The sequence below is a fragment of the Artemia franciscana genome, chromosome 1, assembly GCF_032884065.1.
Source record: "Artemia franciscana chromosome 1, ASM3288406v1, whole genome shotgun sequence".
Classification (NCBI taxonomy): domain Eukaryota; kingdom Metazoa; phylum Arthropoda; class Branchiopoda; order Anostraca; family Artemiidae; genus Artemia; species Artemia franciscana.
In genome coordinates, this window is record NC_088863.1 from 21,319,315 (window position 1) to 21,338,410 (window position 19,096).

The window sequence follows — 19,096 nt, forward strand, 5'->3', positions numbered from 1 at the left end:
ATGCTGATTTTAAATATATAAGTTTCATCAAATTTAGTCTTTCTCACCAAAAGTTACGAGCCTGAGAAAATTTACCTTATTTTGGAAAATAGGAGGAAACGCCCCCTAAAGTCATAGAATCTTAACGAAAATCAGACCATCGCATTCAGTGTATCAGAAAACCCTAGAGCAAAAATTCCAAGCTCCTATCTACAAAAATTTGGAATTTCGTATTTTTTGCCAGAAGACAGATCACGGGTGCGTGTTTATTTGTTTGTTTTGTTTTTTTTTCTTTTTCCCAGGGGTCATCGTATCGACCAAGTGGTCCTAGAATGTCACAAGAGGGCTCATTCTAATGGAAATGAAAAGTTCTAGTGCCCTTTTTAAGTGACCAAAAAATTGGAGGGCACCTAGGCCCCCTCCCACGCTCATTTTTCCCAAAGTCAACGGATAAAAATTTTGAGATAGCAATTTTGTTCCGCATAGTCGAAAACCATGATAACTATGTCTTTGGGGATGCCTTACTCCCCCAGAGTCCCTGGGGGAGGGGCTGCAAGTTACAAACTTTGACCAGTATTTACATACATTAATGGTTATTGGGAAGTGTACAGACGTTTTCAGGGGGATTCTTTTGGTTTGGGTTGAGGGGAGGGGGCTATGTGGGAGGATCTTTCCTTGGTGGAATATGTCATGGGGGAAGAGAAACTCAATGAAAAGGGCACAGGATTTTCTAGCATTACTATAAAAAAAGACAATGAAAAAATAAACATGAAAAAGTTTTTTCAATTGAAAGTAAGGAGTAGCATTAAAATTTAAAACGAACAGAGATTATTAAGCATATGAGGGGTTCTAAAAATACTTTAGCATAAAGAGCGAGGTATTTAGGAGGAGATAAATACATCGCTCTTTATGCTAAAGTATTTTTAGTAATTTCAACTACTTATACTATGGCCTTTCTGCTTCAGGGGTCATTCTTAAAGAATTGGGACAAAACTTAAGGTTTAGTATAAAGAACGAGGTATTAACGAAGGGGAAAACCCCCTCATATACATAATAAAAATATAGGAATATAAAAGTATGTTATGTAATTTAATTCCTAAGTTACGTATATTTTTTACTAATAAAATCGTTCGTTAAAAATTAAAAGTTCTAGTTACCTTTTTAAGTAACCGAAAAATTGGTGGGCAACAGCGCCTGCCTCCTTCCCCACCCCTTATTTCTCAAAATCGTCTGATCAAAATTAAGAGAAAGCCGTTTAGCCAAAAAAAGAATTAGTATGCAAATTTCATTTTAATAATTTATGTGCGGAGAGCCAAAACCAAACATGCATTAATTCAAAAAAGTTCAGAAATTAATTTAAAAAAAACTGGTTTTTCTAACTGAAAGTAAGGAGCGACATTAAAACTTAAAACGAACAGAAATTACTCCGTATATGAAATGGGTTTTCCCCTCCGCAATCCCTCGCTCTTTACGCTAAAGTTTGACTCTTTGCCACAATTATAATTTTTAAAACAATAAAAACTTTAGCGTAAAGAGCGAGGGATTGCGGAGGGGAAAACCCATTTCATATACGGAGTAATTTCTGTTCGTTTTAAGTTTTAATGTCACTCCTTACTTTCAGTTAGAAAAACTAGTTTTTTATTTAATTCATATGAAGGTAAGACACTTAAACTTACTGATTATTTTATTATAAACCGAAAACTGGTAATGTAGAAGTTGGATGGAATAATTTTTGGTGTCATGCTGATGGTGTCTTAGGGAAGAGAATTAAAAAGACAGCTAAGGATATTAGTGAAAACGCTTCATGTTTAATAGAGAGAGTAGGAGCTTGTACAAGAATTACATGAGTGATAGATCAAATGAAAATAAGAGGAATGTAAAGAAAGTGGAGAAAGCATTAAAATATGAACTAAGAAGGTGTGAAGTGGAGGCCATGGATAACATTACCATGGAACTGGAAGATACAGCTAGCCGGATAATAGTAAAATATTGTACTGACATGTTAGTAAATTGAGAGGGAGCAGTGAATCTAGACTTGACCCAGTTAAATATAGGAACGGGCAACAATTAGTGACAAAGAAAGAGTTAAAGAGAGATGGGCAGAACATTTTGAGAATCTGCTAATTCAGGATAGAGTTACAGGAAAAGATATAGAGGAAAATGAAAAATTTTGTGATACCTTGGATGCGAATGAAGATTTATTTGTGAGGAAGAATTAGTGACAGTAATAAAAGGATTGAAAAATAACAAGACCCCAGGTACTTATAGTGTAATAAATGAGTTTTTCAAATACGGTGGTCATGAGGTTAGAAATAAGTTACTGAAGATTATGATTTTTGAAAAGGAAGATGTACCTAAAGATTTTAGGAAAACCCTAATTAAATCTGTATGAGAAAGATGATAAGAGTGAGTGTGGTAATTACCGAGGCATCAGCTTGGTTTCTTTAGGTAGAAAATTACCAAGTATAATGCTACTTTTTAGACTTAGAGATGCTGTGGACAAAGTTTTAAGAGGATAGTGCGGTTTAAGGGAGGGTAGAGGATGTGTCGGTTGTAGATTATAAGCAAGAGTTTGATTCAGCTAATAGAAGAGCTTCAGAGAAGATCTTATCCTTGTATGGTATACCAGACAAATACATTAAAGTGTTTCCTATTAAATCAGTAGTTAAACTGGATTGTGTTCTATCCCCATATCGATCGTTTTGACGGACTTTGTACTAAGGAGCACAGGAAATGTAATGGGAGAATACGAAATGAAATGAAGGAGTAAAACTTCCCTGGACTTAAATTATGCTGATGATTTAAGCATCCTAGATGAAAATGCGAGCAAAATCGATGAACTCTTAAATGTTTTATGTGTTCAGGGTGCTAGAATATGTTTGGTAATTGATGTTAAGAAGACTAAGTCGCTAAGGCTAGGAATAAGTGAAGATGAAAATGTGACATTGGGTAACGAAAAGATCAACGAAGTGGACAGCTTCACTTACCTTGGTAGTATTATTAGTAGAGATGGTGGGTGCAGTGACGATTTTAAAAGTAGCCAAGATTCAAGGTTTTTTTAAAAGTTAAAAAAGTTTGGAAGAATAGGAAGATAATTCTAAGAACCACGATTAGAACAATGGAATCTAGAGTGGATATCGGTGGTTAAATACGGTTCTGAAACATGGGTGCTCCCAAAAACAGAGGAAGATTTGTTAGATATTTTCCAGAAAATTGCCTACAGACGTTTTGGGTGCCCGACTGACTGACCGTATTTCAAACAGTGGGTTGTACAAAAAGTGTCGTTCAATCCTGCTTTCTAGAGCTATAATAAGAGAAAGGTTGAGATGGCTAGGGCACGTTCTGCGGATGAAGGACGACAGATGGCCAAAGAGTGTCCTTTTTGGCCAACCGTCTATGGCTAAACAGAAAGCAGTTCGTCTTCGGTTGGGGTAGGAGGATGTCGTAAGGAAAGATTTAAGGGAAATGGGAACTTCCTATGAGGGTTTTAAGAGGAAGGCTTTTAATATATTTGGATGGAGGAGGGGCGTATACAGCAGTGTTGGCTTATGGCGGCTTGGTGCTGTGGTGAGTTGTTAGTAGTAGTAGTAGTTGGCCCAGAAGAAGCATATTTTCATAAATGTTCTTTCCTTAGGTGCTGAAATTGAAAGTCACAGTCACTGATAGAGGGACATGGAAAAGAAATATTAATTCTATTTTCATCAATTAATTTTAAAACTTATTAATTAAAGCCATCAAGTTCTGAGCATGGTCATGCCAAAGTTCCCAAAATAATTTCAAAGGCGTTTTGATATGGCAAATACGTGGAACCTTTATCTATGAACTGAAATACAAAATTAATCAGAGATTCAAATGACAGACATAACAATTAGACAGCCAGACAATGAAACAGAAAACTTATTAATTTACTGTCAGACCATCAAGTTCAGACAATGGGTATGCAAAGTTTCCTCAATCTCTCCAAAGGCATTTTGATGCGCCAAATATGTGGAACTTCTATAAATATATTGAAATACAAAATTAAACAGGATTTTCTCATGTAGTTTTTAATTCTTGGTTATACTGTAATATTCCAACCATATTACGGATGCTTCGCTAAAACAGAGCATACACAAACGAATTCATGGTCGTTCATTACTTATTTTAAAAGATATTACTGATGCATTATGTAGTTCATTGAGTGCTTACTGCAAAACAAAAATAAAGGCAGAATACATACATATCCCAAGATTTGTTTTTTTACAGCCTAGAATAGTTTCTAAAAAACAATTTGAGCCCCCAAAATTTTTTTTGTAACGACGTATTTTTAACGTTTCTTTAGGCAAAACCATGTTTTCCAAAAATTTACATTTTTTAACAAGCATAGTTTAGTTTAGCCTTCTGGGATTGTCTTTGGATCAAGTTATTTTCACTCATATTGCTATTGTATTAATATGGAACGACCATGATTCTCATTAAAATTAACCACAAATAAGAAAAATACAAATTATTTTTCAAAGAGAGACCGACACCAAACAGAAAAGTACAGAAAAAAGTTTGGCACGGTTGCTTGTTTCCGCAAAAGGAATAAATCAAACAAATTTCGTCAAAATCTGGAACCACAGATGTTAGGTTACATGAAATCTGAGGTCAAACCATACAGCAATAAAAAGTTCTTTAAATTTGGTTGCTCAATTCATTAACATATTTTAATTTGAATAAAACTCAGCTCTGTCAAAATTGAATAGCCATTTTGCTTTATATAATTTTTTGGTGTCTGTTACTAAACCCAGTCATGGGGGCCTAAGGCCAGTATTTATCCAAAGTACTTTTGGAATCTTAGTCAGTTAGTTTGAAATCAATGCAAGGGGGTTCACTCTTTTTCTTCTTTCATTTGTCATACCTGGAACCTGAGAGCAAGCACATACATAGTTTAGTAAGTGTACCCTATTTGCCTGAGAGATGTGTGATTTAGTTGAAACTTTCAGGGGAATTTTGCAGGAGGATGGGGTAAGGGGACCTAGAATTTTGTATTTGGGGAAGGTGGCAAAACAATCTTTCTTTGGTTGTCGCAAAAGAGTATATACCATGTTGTTTTTCCTTTCTTTTTTATGGTTGTTGTTTGACAAAGGTCTTTTTGGTGCATATTTGATATTGGAGCATGGCAATATTTCAGCAAATTTTTGGGCCTGCTAAGAGGCATACATGAAAGTATTCAGTAGCGCAATATAATATATGAAAGCTTTTACTCTTTACTACAAAACAAACAAGGATTTGATAGAAATAAAATGTCAGAAAGTAGATCTTAAACAATTGGAGGAAAGTTTAGGACAGTAGTAAACACCAGCTAGTAAGACTTTCCCTCCAATTTAACCTGTCATATTTTATGATTGTAGTTTTTTCTTACCTGTTCTGTTCTCAGACTCATTTCTTTTTCAATATTGCTCAGTTTTGAGAAACTTCTTGACCTCTCAAAAATAAATCCATAAATTATGCTTCCAAGCACTGACAATGCAAGGCATCCTAAAAAAACTTAAGTTAATGGATCGCAATCGATGATCAGTCAATCGCTTTACAAACGGAGATTTTATACAACCTTTTTGTATTTCATTTGACATACAGAATCACAAAAATGTTACAGGCTTCCAAAATTGAACCTGAGACCTTTCTCTTCCGAGTCAAGCGCTCTAACCATTTGCGCTATCGGAGACGTGTTAAAAGTTGGACAGAAATCCTTTTGTTACATAAATGATTTTTCAGAAAATTTGTTTAATAAAATCATCAACTAATAAATGCAGAAACTTTTAAGCAAAATGAAAATGGAAAATAAATATAATCAAACTATTAGGAAACAAAATTTAGACATTGGAATTGAATATACAATTAAAGCAATGAAATGTGTAATAGCTAAATATGGAAATAAACTCGTTATAATAACTTTAAAAATGAAGCAGTGCATATCTTTGTACCAAAACCATTTGATTCTACAGCAGCTGATTTTGAGAAAAAAAATAAAACAAAGGTATGATTTTAAAGATTACTGAAAAATAAAAGAAAGATAATAATAGTTATCTAGATATTGATATAGAACTATCCATTAAATATTAAATCAAATTAAATTATTAAATTTTATCAGTAGTATATATAAATTATTAAATATCTGAAAAATATGTGTCAATTTCTAATTTTACAAGACCTGTTTTGATACTAAATCTCATGATGGGACATGGTAAAAATGTTGGAAATTTCCATTTAAAGTGGTGTGAATTCAATTGAAAATGGAATAAATTAAATTAATTAATGATGTGGCCTAGAATGCATAAGTTCTATACTACTACTGTACTCCTTATGACAAAGTCCATCAGAATGGTCAATATAAATGAGGATGAGACGCGTCCCTGCTTAACTCCTGATTTAATACAAAACCAGCTGCCAAACTCATTTCCTAACTGCAGAAATATTATTCCCAGGCATAGCAATAGCCACTTTAATGTATTTATCTAGTATACCATACAAGTATAGGATCTTTGCTAAAGCTCTTCCATAAGCTGAATCAGACACTTGTTCATTATCTATAAAACTGATGACTAAAGGGATTTGATGACTCATGCACTTCTTGATTATTAATTTAAGAGTGAAAATTTGATCGATGCATCATTTCCCCTTCCTAAAAGCGCGCTGTTCTTCTCTTATAGCTTTATCTGCAGCATATCTAAATCTAAAAAGTATCAGCATACAAAGCAATTTGCTTCCTACAGAAGCCATGTTAATGTCTCTAAAATGACCACACTCACTCTTAATTCCTTTCTTATAGAGGAGGTTTACTTACAATTCTCCAAAAATCACTAGGTACTTCTCATTTTTTCAAAAATCGCAGCAATGTCATTAATTCATTCTCGCAAAATAAATCTTCCCTCACATCCACAACTGTCACGAAGTTTTTCATTCTTTTCTATATCTTTTCCTGTAATTCTATCACAGTTTAGCATATTTTCAAAATATTCTGCCCATCTCTCTTTAACTCTTTTCTTATCACATATTGTGGTCTCATTCTTATCTTTAACTGTCCATTTTGACTTTCCCCTCTCAATTTATTAGCATGGCAGCATAAAATTTTACAAGTATACCATCTGCCTGCATCTTTAATATGTTCAGCCATTTTATCCATGGCCTCAACTTCACAACTCCTCAATTCATACTTAAATGCTTTCTCTACCTTTTCTTACATTCCTCTTATTCTAATATGATCTAATAATATTCTAATATTCTAATATGAATATCACTCAAATATTTATGTGCAAGTCCCTCCTCTTCTCTATTAAACAAAAAGCATTTTCACTAATATTCTTAGCTACATTTCTAATTTTCTCCCCTAAGACACCATACTTAACTTCACTAACTACCTTCCTAAAATTATTCCATTATGGCTTTTCTGTTAGTCATGAATATAAATAATGTATGGGTGAAATGACAATTTGTTTTATATGTGTGGAAACCTAAGACTAAAAAAAAAAGACATCACTTAAGATTCTTTCTTATTTCTTTACCTTTCTGTAGAACTAACGGTTTCTAAAGATACATAATTTAAAGTATTTGTATTAAAAATCCTGAGAATTTTGCAATGATTCTTCATTTTCTCTTTATAACAAATTACAATCTCAAAAATTTAGCAGGATTATTACAATAAGACCAAGGCTTGGCAAAATATGATATTAAACAGTACAGAGTAAAACGTTGACAAATGAATATATTAAGAAACAATACAGAAAGATATATAAGTCAATACATTGATGCCATTGGCTAATTCCTCATAAAACTGAAGTGATGACAACTTTAAGTGCTTCAATAAATGAACTTTAAGAAAGGGATCTATAACCAAAGTAATAGTTAGGGAGCATGGTTTTCCTGTTCCTGTTTTGATTGCTTTTGTATCACATGACTATTGATAGCTTCTGAAGGATTATGCTTGAGTGATGAACAAAACCTTTCAAAAGTGGTCTACAACCAGTGAGGTGAACTAGGCCATAGGTTTTCCAAGGATTAAATACTAAAGCAGAACAAATATAATCATAAATCCTTAAAAATCATTAGTGATTACAGATGGGAAGTTCATTACATCTTATAAGCCTTCATTTGGGCTTTGGTAGTTTTATGAAAGTTTTACCCATTTTGATTTATTTCTTGAGAAGCTCCACTTGCATTTTTTTATCATGACTGTAAGCTTTTGTACTACTAATATAATGTACCAGCAATCAGCACCAAAAACATATTATGGCAACAAATGAAAATAATTGTACTTAGTTCACTAAAATTTAAGCAGTATATAGGTTTATCACTGTAGAGTGCACATGGGTTTTGAAATAAACACAGGTTTGAGCAAAAATTCAATAAAAACAATATTACCACTGAGTTTAGTTCCAGGGGTGAAAGGAAATTCTAGACGAAGGACATTAACATTTTTTGAAATTAGTCAAGTTAGGTAAATGAAGAAATTAGGAATGGAACCAGAGCCTGCAACCTTCCACAGAGGCCTTTTGCAGTATCTACCCCATATCCTTTTCCCCTTTGGTGTTATAGAAGTGAAGTTTTCATAAGCTGACTTAAGGAATAAATGGGTGACAACAAAAATGTTTTGGTCTGAAAACTTTGCTAAATTCTAATTTACAATGTTGTAAGCTATCTGTAAGATGTCTTAAGTTTGAATGATGTGGTATGCTTTTAATCAAATTTGTGCTAGGAACCAGCTGAGGACAAAAAAACAAGCACAAACAGTGATAATCTGGAAGATTCCTTTTCTATAGCAAAGATTGCAATAAAAAACAGTAATATAGTTCAGTTCCCTGTTCAATATTTCCAAAGATAATAGGCACTATATGCCAATTTTATCCCAGTCCTCTTCTCCTAATGTCTGGATAACCAATATATTATATACAGATTTTTTGTGTATTTATTTCTCATCAGTAATTGGTTCACAATACCGATTTGAAAAACAATAACAACAATAAGGAAAATTTTGCATATAGTCTAGGGATTAGGAAGAGACAGGCTAGGACAAAGTTGTACCGGTAGTATTAACCATGATATTTCCAAAAATAATTGTTACTGTTCTGACAATGCACGGTTCCACCCCTCTCCTTGTCTCATATAGAGCTTTGATAATTTCTCCTTTAATTGATCATGCTATAAAATTTAGTTTTGCCTGAGTGAGAACAATAAAATTGTAAGCATACAGCAAGTAATAGTTAAAATGACCATAAAAAGTAGATAACAACACAAGAAAACATAGCATAAAATAACGAATGTAATGGTATTACTTTGATTTGTAAAGCTTGTTTCCAGAAAATTATGAAAAATACATAATTTGAGCTATATGTTGCACATTAAGGAAGGGGGCGAGGTATAATGAAGCATTTTTTGAATTGATAAAAAAAAGTTAATAACTTTAGAACTTTCAAAATCTTATAGTGTTATAGTGTTCTGTTCCTTCTCAGGGGGGGGGGGGCACTAAACTAGAACCAGCAAAAGAAAAGTGTTTCAGGCCTCACCCCCTTGCTCAGCCATGATTTTGAGATTTAAATGGTTTGTAAACTATTTTTTAATTTAAAAAAAAATCTTGACAATGCATGGTTTGAAAACCATCTGAGAATATAGAAGCTGCATTTTCAAAAAGTAGAAGACAATAAAAAGAGGATAATTGCTCAAAGTTAAGGAAATACATTTTTTGCCAAATTTAAAAAGGTACTGTCATTTATGCAGTCTTCTAAGCCCCAGGAATAAGGAAATGATAGGGATGGTAGGGATAGTAGCTTGATAAAAGCTTTCAAGGGTATATTTCATGCAATGGATTTATTCCTGAAACTATCATTCAGTAGAGGTTAAGAATAGCAGCTCTTCAGGAGACATGCTAGAACAAAAAGAAGAGACATATTTTTCATTTTTAAATCCTTTTACATACAGTAGAGTAGGAGACCCAACACCAATTCTTGCAATTTTTACACATATCTGGTTAAACGTTTTTAGTAGTTTATTTGGTTTACTATATTTTGCTAAGTCTTATTTTTAATTCAATTACAAGTGGTAAAAAAAATGATGTCAAGTCAGCTCATAGAGGGCAGCTCAATTGAGGCAAGCTCATATATTTCAATGTTATATTTCCCTATACCAAGACCTAGGGATCACATAAAACCACAACTAAAATGAAGCATTTTGACATGTTTTAGGCAACTCTATTGCAGGATTTGACAGAGTTAAAGTCAAATATATAAACAAAGACAAATTTTTCCTGAAAGGTTTCAGAAATTTATAAAAAAAAAAAAAAAATGGTTCTAAAGTCTCTGTACTTATGTAAAACTAAAGTAAATGTTTTAACTTCTAGGATAGATATACCAGTGTCTCAAAATTAGTAATAAATTGCTGTTTTAAAATAGTTCATTTTTGTGTTTCCACAGAAGCAGAAAAATGTCAGAAATCCTTGTAGCATTAGTAAGTTTGTTTACTTAAATTAATGTTATGTGTACACTATTTACAGACAGATTGGAACATATTTCTTGATCTTATGCTTGTTCTGTTCCTCCAAGACACACACTTCATGCATCTTGGGAACAGTATAAGTACCTTGGGCATTTATTAAACTTGGAGGTTCAAGGATTTTTATAAATGCTGACTCATGATACCACCTACAGTCCTTTACTTCTAGTCACCTCCAATGTACAGCGCCACTCATAGCCGTTGGTGTTAAGTCATCACCAGACTTCAAGTCACTCTGCCCCAAGACAGTATTTTTTTTAAATCCAATATTTACCTTAAGGTAAGGTAAGACAGTATTTTTTTTTTTTTTTATCCAATATTTAGTACAAGCACTTAGGTTAAGCTGGATATCTCTGAGGCCACACAGGATAATTGGTTTTACAGTATATCAATCAATGGAAAGAACAACAAACAAATATATTATTAGGACTACATATATGTCCATCAGGGTGAGGGGGGCATGCAGTATCAGGGTAATGACTATTATGTTGACAAGGACCACAAAATACATAATCCAGTGGTAGTTTTTATTTTATGTTTGCTTTATATAAGGCCTTGGACTATATAGGGAGGAGGAAGATTATTGTCAAAATTGCATACAAAACCATGAAAAGGATCATAAAATTATCAATCTAAAAAACTTGAAAAAAAATACATGGAAAAGACCATAAAATTAGCAATTTAAAAATGTCTCTCTTCTCATCTTAGGATGTTTCCTTCTGGGGTAAAATTCAAGATCAGCTACTTTTTGTTATCTTGGAAGGGCCTTAGGTTAGAAAAATGGAACTTTCAGTAATGAATCCAGGGGAAAAAACATACCCTGAAATAGTAGGTAAATATCTTTATTAACAGACAATTCAGATAGCTAAGAAACAAATTACCTCTAGAATCAGGATTTCATCCTGAATCCAAATATGAGATTTGTTTACCTTAAATTGCACTTGCTAGTGATAGGATGAATCCTGAGTCAGCTAGTTTCAGTGATGATAGTAGCTCCTCTGTGGTGTCCCAAGCAGTGGTCAATGGTTTATTGATCCACTCCCTATCCACTGATGACTTGAATGCATCCATGCAGGTAGACGTCACAGTTTTTTCTACTGAGGGAGCTCCACAAGCTGACAACTCTATTTCGAAAGGATTTGTTCCTTAGTATGGTATTTGCTTGTTTCCAGAAAAGCTTATGAGGGTGACCTTAAGCTATCTTTGAACTGTCCAGTTGTAAAAGGTTGGGAATGGTATCCTCAGCATTAAGAAGCTTGCATGCTATTATCACATCACATTGTTTGTGTCTATACATTAGAGATGGTATTCTGAGCTTACAGATATAGGATGGATATGGGACATCATAGGGGTTTTTAACATATATTGTTGCCCTCCTCTGGACTGATTCCCATGATTGCACTACAGTGATTCCTATGCAATTGATTGATTCTTGATTTTGTCACTGTCAATTCAATTTGTGGATAAACTAGTTTTAACAAGACTGACTCTAACACAGGGCCTAATAAACTATATCTAAAATAAGTGTAAAAGCTATTATCTTCAAGGGTCTGTATTTAAACAAATTTTATATTTGGAGTTAAAACTAAAATTCTGATTCTAGAGGTAAGTTTGTTTCTTAGCTATCTGAATTGTTTGTTAATAGCTATAGATATTTACTAGTAAACATTGCCAAGCTGCTATGTTAACCCTCTTCTGATTTATAAGTCTTAAAACTTTGCCTACTGGACAAATCTATAACTTTTAAAATTTCAACCAAAAAAAAACTATAACTTAACCTTCAGATTACAGTTTCTTTTTCTCTGGTTTGAGTTTTGAAAATGCAACTCCTGTTATTTGAGTAGATTTTTAAGTAATATCAATTGGTTTTCAAAAATTTAGAAAATGTATCTGCAGATCTTTAAAAACTCATAAATTAGGATTAGGCAGCATTGTGAACTATTTTACAAGATTTCACTTTTATAACAAAGACTTTTAAAGGTCATCAGAGTTCAGTGCTCTCTAGATAGAGGAGGAGCAGAGGTAGGTACCTCAAAATACCTTCACATGACATACTTTAGCATAGAGATCCATTCCTGAAAATTTCATTTTCCTAGCCTAACTCCTTTCCAAGAAAGCCAAAAGTAGGTTGTCTAGGATTTTACCCCTTCTAGAGAGTCACTATTCATAACCTTTACCTTACTATTCACCTAACTGAACTATTTTCCAAGATAGACTAGCAAAAAGCCCCTCAACTTGAATATTTGCATAAATTGCACTAATACAACTCAAGATCAAAGAATTAAGTTTCCAAAACTTAAAAAATAAAAAAGAGACTAGCTTAGAAACCCATTATTAAGGTGAAATATTTCTTCTTTTGTTTCAGCAAGCATGGGCTTTTCAGTTGAGACTATTCAGCCCTTTTGCTTTTAATTCACTCTGTGAGCTGAACAGACCTACTGAATTGGTTGCTTCTTATTTATCTAGAATCTGCTTAGATTTCTTTCAGTAGATGTTTTGATTCTAAGAGTTGAAATATAAGAGGATAAACATTCAGTTATGTGCTCTGTGTGCATGTATAGTCAGCTAGACTCTCAGCTGATAGTGAGATTTTGTGGTGTTTGAAGCACTTTTACAGTTTACATTGTAGGATACTACTGTGCAGACATCAGCATATTACATTCAAATATGCAATGGTCAATTGCTTCATTTTCTAAATTACAATGCCTGCAAAGAAGGGAAGAGGGAACACAGCCACCTGAATTAGTGAACTGATATGAAAACGCCTGAAAATTTAGTCCCTTTGAGTCAGACCAAACTCTACAATAAATCTAAGAAAGGTGCTTATTGAGGAAGGGTGATAAAATTGGATTATTCTTGTTTAACAATACCTCTGATAATCTACAGTGGTATATGTCTCTAATGGGGATTGGTCTCCCACTTGGCTGGCCCATATTTAGAGCATTTCTTACAATTTCATCTGCCTGAGGGTTAACAGTTATATCTGAGTAGATTGGAACATACTGTTTGCATCTTGAAGCAAGAGTATCAATAACAATAAGACAATGAAATTGTATACATCTATCTTACATTGAGAAGCTGAAGACAACAGCCCTAGGCTTGACAAAAAGTCAGAATATCCATAATATCTTGTAAATTAGCAATCAAAGGTTGATTATTTATGGTGCTCTAATGCCATGTTTATGGCATTAAGCTCTGCAGACATAATAGACACATTATAATAGATTCTATCATCCATTGCAATATGAAGGGGTGGGACCCATCAACAAAAATTTGGAAATTGTTTTTATATGTAATTTTATTGAATTCAGAAAAAAATTTCTAGATGTAAGCAATTGGGGTAAGTTCTTTTGTCCACTTTGAGAAACTAGGGTTTATTATGGGGATTGACCAACTCCATGGGGAAGTTTGGGGGATGCAGGTGCAATAGACTTTGATGGCCCTGGGAATTTGTTCTGGGTGTTGGCATATTCATTTGTAATGTCTCTATACATGGATAGATTTCTTAACCATTTATTCAGTGTAGCCTATATGAGCTATTGGCTTCAATTTGTGTCAGATAATTTATCAAAAGAAATCTTTGTCTTTCCTTTATTGTTGATTATCTACTCTTAGTAAGCAGAAACTTAGGACTTCTTGGTTTCCTGAGACCAAATATGAAACAGATCATATCATTTTGTGTTGTTTCAATTTTTGCATCAGGGTCTTTGCACAAGCACCATAAACAATGACCCCATAATAAATATGGGGTCTTAAATGTGATTTATAAAACTGGACTAAAGTTTTCTCATTACAACCCCAGGGTTTGAATAGTAGTCTTTTCATTGTTCTTGTTTTTCTATAGACTATTTTTATTGTGTTTGTGATGTGAAGGTGTAAATTAAGTTTTTGGTCCAGTATGAGACATAGGTAATTTATTTGATTACCCTCTGGAAAAATTATTCCATTTTGAATTAGTTTTGCATTGATATTATTTTTCTTATAGTAGAATTGGATGATTTTTGACTTGTTAAGTGTAATGGAAAAATCAAATTTTTCAAAGTGAGAAAGTGACTTTTGCAACTTTGAATGTGTAATCTGAAAGGTATTGTCAGTTGCCCATAATACAAGATCATCAGCATATTGTAAATTGGTGTGTGGGAGGCTCATGTCCAAGAAAAATAGAAAAAGGGGTAAATACTGCAGATAATCCAAAACTAAATCTGGAAATCTAATAAATTGTCAGAATTTAGCCTAGCCTAATCAAGTTAGAATGTCGTTAGGCTACTAATCTTTAGTCCAGAGAGGGATCTAGAGACGACCATTATCTAAAATACTATAAAACAACTGATTCGGATAAATTTAACCTAGGTTTTTGCAATTCATTTCAATTTAACTCCTTATTTAGACACCCAGTTCCAGTTCCAAAATTTGGTTCCAATTCCGAGTCTTATTTTTTTAAATTGTTATGTTTCTCCTGCCAGACTGTCAGTTTGAAGTAGCGATCACTTAGAACAAAAGAATACACGAAATTTGAAACTTAGAAAGCCGTTTAAGAAAAGAACCGCTTGAATGTTACTGAGGTAATATATTAACTGAGTTTACCTCATTCATTGAGGTAATGAATGTATTCAATCCCAATTGGGGATTTTGTATTGCAGTTTCACAAAACATTACAACTTATACACCACTTTATGCTTTCTTCAGGTTTACTTCACGAAACAAAGCAAACATTGCAATAGAGTGGCGGTAGTTCAGCCTAACTCCCCGTGCGGACGAAGTAGATGCTGCAATAGTTGATCCAATTTTGTTCTGGGAATATGTCGCTAGTATTAGAACCCAGTTCCAGTTCCAAAATTTGTGTATATGGTATAAGAACTACCAAATAATCCTTTCACCCTTTTGACTCCCCCAGAAGTATCTTTAGATGATCAGAACTCCTTCTTCCTCGTCTGTAACCAAACCCCTGGAAATGAAGGAGTTTTTCTGTCACTTATTAACCAGTAATCCCAATTAGAATTCTTAATTCTATTGATTGGTTGTGGGAAGTGCTGGTACTTCAGCTGCCTATCCCCAGCAGTTTAAGGTCTATAGACCGGCCGATACTAATACGGTTCTTAAACTCTGATAAGTCACAGAAATTTTGAAAACATTTTGCAAGTTGTCTGATTTCTATGGTGCTTGCCAAGTTCTAAATTTTTCAATCTTTTGAAGGGAATAGAAACCACAAAACGCAATTGAGCAGTGGGTATTACGCTGTGTGCTGCTAATTAGACAAAGTGTAGATAAAAAAGAAAAATGAGGAGGTCATATAGTCCTTCGGTCCCTGAGGATTTGCTAAAAGCATCTGAAACGGGTCAAATATAATACAAAATCTCCGGGACGATAAATGTTGCAGAATATTTGGTCGCAATCTTAAAAGGTGAAGAAATAGTCCAAAATAAAAGTTTCGAAGTAGGAATTGCCCAAAGTTTAAATGTTTAGAATTTTCAGACGTCAATTCATGTTCATCCCATATAGCTTAGCGTGTGCCTTATCTGATCTCGTTCTTTTATGTATTGTCACTGATTTAATACATTAAAAGCATATGTCTAAAGAAAATTGTGTCCAGACTCAAAATTTTAAAGATTAGTGTTGCATTTGATATTTTCTATCTAAGCGATGGTTATACATTATAAAGCTGTATATCTGAAAAGAGTCTTGTGAAGTACTATTATAATTTTTACTGGCTATTTAGTGTTTCCTGCTAATCTTCAATTATATGTCAATGGTATGTATTAAGCATATTGGAAAAAACCTCGTCAAGTCGTTAACATTAATATCCTATCCTCGTTTTGTGGTTCTTATAGCTTGTCCAGAGTATGGTAATTTGCCCAAAACTTTGTAAAAAAATTATAATAATGTCTAGTCAGACAGAAAAAAATGATGCATGTCTTTAATAAAAGGATTTGTCTGGTCATGAGCATCCGCTTTAGTTGGTCGTCACCGTCAAAAACATAGTGACAATAGGAGGACTCAAAATGAGCTTCAAGGATCCTTCTATCTCAGAAAGCTGTCAAGCCTAAGCAAAACTTTTTAAGGGCTATTATAGGGCTATTACGATGTACTTTTCTTCATAAAGTTATTTTTATCTGGCTATACATTTTCTATTTATTCTTTAAGTCATTTCTACTTTTGATTAACTTACTTTCTGGTCTCTCCTACTTCTTTTGAACTTTTCTAGTGGAAACACCAGTCCTCTAAGCTTTTTAAGGGGTTCAATATTTTAGATCTTAGAATATAGCCCTGTGATCTACATTATACTAAAGTAAAAAACTATGGATAGTTCAACGTTGCGAACTTTTGCGAACAACGTTGCGAAAAGCTCAAAGAGAGTTGATTATATCAGGTTGAAAAATTACTGAAATCATAACACATAGAGATTAGAGACAGTACTAAGTTTACTGCGTAGGATGCTATTTCGGCCTATGATTCTTAGATAGCTGCTGAAAAAAATAATGAAAAAGGTTCGATCTAACAATTACAAAATGACATTTCTGTCCAATGTCTCCAACTTCGTACACATTAATTTGAACAATGCAAAAGCGTGTTAGACAAAACTCTCCTTCTCTATTAAATCATGTACTTGAAGTTTGTTCTGTTCAAGACGTTTAGTCGTGAATGAGCAAGTAATACGTGGGCACAGTAAGTAGTACTTAAAAAAGAAGCTCATTTAGATTGAGCACAGGCTGTAAGGGCTCCCTGGACGTTGAAAATCATTTCCTGTATTTCCCTTTTAATGGGACAGAGCTTAACTCAGCCTTATTTGGAAAAAAATAGTGGCTTAAAACATACCTTTACTTCAGCTTTTCAGTTAAATTCTATATATTTTGACAATTGAGCCTTTTTTGTTATGTCAAGACACTCAAAATTTCCAAAAACTATTTACTATTTGATTTTTCTGTAAATACTTTTAATAAAATATTAGGATAATAATATTTTTATTCTTTCACATAAAACTTTCATTTACAATTTACTTTAAAAAATGGTCTAAAAATTTCACTAACAATTTCCTTTAGAAAATGATCTTGTGTAGGAAGGAAACCTTAAAAATCCATTGATTTTCTCCCTTCAAAAGAGACATATTTTCACGATGTTGGAACTCAGAGTCAAGGGTGCTTGTCCACAGTTGAAGGATATTAGGACTTTCACTTACCAATTGAAAATTGGTAATTCATAAGTTCTTCCTGAATTTTTGGAATTGCTAAGGAATTTTAAGGTAATAATATGCTTGTTTAGGATTAACGACGCTTCTTCAATACTCAAGTCTTTGTGTCGGCCTTAAAGTGTTTTGCTAAAGCTGAGTTCTAGCTTTAGGTCCCATATTACGTAGCGGGGGTCAAAAACTGATGTGCCACCACAAGACCTAAGGCAGTAATAATGCCAAGTAATTTAAACTTTTTAAATATTTTGCGACACTGATAAAAAAACAAGCTTTTAAAGTATGGACCTTATCATATCTACAAACCGAATTTTGGGTAACTTGGCCGGACTTTTTTAGAAAAAAAACTTTCTAAATTTCTTTTGGATATTTCTACTTTCGACTCACAAAGTTGGATTTCATATTTTCCTTTGAAAAAATAGGTTGATTTTCTCCTATCAAAGAAATTTGTAAATTGGCAGGTTGTCACTTGCCCAAAGAAGCTTAGCACCACACCGTTAGGTTGATAACGATGTCAAAACCTAGCGCGTTGAATTTTTGAAAACCTGAAAACGTGAAACGTAACTCTCCTTTAAAGGTAAAATTTGAAGCTCAGTAGCTGTATCTATCATCAGCCAAAATATCTTATAAAACTCCTCAATTAGAAATCTAACTGTAAGATAAGGCTGTTAGTATGGTTTGATTCCTTTTCTTAATTAGGCTAGGCGAATTTGCCAGTGAGCTAAGCCTAAACTTCAATATGATGGGATGGTGTTTTTCAGTGTAGGGTAAACTTCTAGTTAATTTACTTCTTGCTATCTCGGAAAGGGTTTAGGTTAGGAAAATGAAGCTTTCAGGGATGGGTCTACAGGTTAAAGTATGTCCCAGGAAGGTATTTTATATACCTATACCTATTGAAATTTTGACAAAACAACATTTTACCTTAATTTTCAGTTACCAGTTGGTTTTTCTCTGTCTTTAGTTCTGAAAATGCAATTCCTGTTATTTGAGTAGAATTCTGAGCCATGTCAATGTTTTTATTTGCAAAATTTAGGAAATGCATTTGTATATCTTTAAAACCTTATAAAATGGAATTCAGCAAAGATATGAAGCTGAAAACAATATTGTTGTACTTTAATTAAGCAGAAGATCTATTTTGCAAGGTTTCACTTTTATAACACACATATTTTTAAAGGTTATCAAAGGTTAGGGCCCTCTAGAGAGAGAAGGAGTGGAGGTAGATACTTCAGGATACCTTCCCAGGACATACTTTAGCCTGTAGACCCATCACTGAAAGTTTCATTTTCCTAATCTAAACCCTTTCCGAGATAGCAAGAAGTCAATTAAATAGAATTTTACCCAGTGTAGTCTTTGGGTTGTTTATAAAGAGTGGCACATGCCATTTTAGTGACTTGTGGCTATCTCAGAAAGGGGATAGCTTAGGAAAATGGA

General features: G+C 33.5%; 1 protein-coding gene across 4 annotated transcripts in view; it reads right to left on the reverse strand.

The window, feature by feature from the left end:
* LOC136026849 (protein C-mannosyl-transferase DPY19L1-like) overlaps positions 1-14,966 on the reverse strand; it is a 67,682-nt gene extending 52,716 nt beyond the window's left edge. For 2 of the 4 annotated variants that reach the window (XM_065703593.1, XM_065703569.1), the window contains exons 1-2: positions 14,832-14,966; positions 5,366-5,481 (exon numbers count right to left, since the gene is read on the reverse strand). In XM_065703593.1, coding sequence (XP_065559665.1) covers positions 5,366-5,481; positions 14,832-14,850 — 135 coding nt within the window. In that variant the 5' untranslated portion in view covers positions 14,851-14,966. Of the gene's footprint in view, positions 1-5,365; positions 5,482-11,414; positions 11,610-14,831 lie in introns of all 4 variants that reach the window. The other 2 variants (XM_065703577.1, XM_065703584.1) reach the window with 2 other exon arrangements.
* Between the last annotated feature and the right edge of the window lie 4,130 nt (positions 14,967-19,096).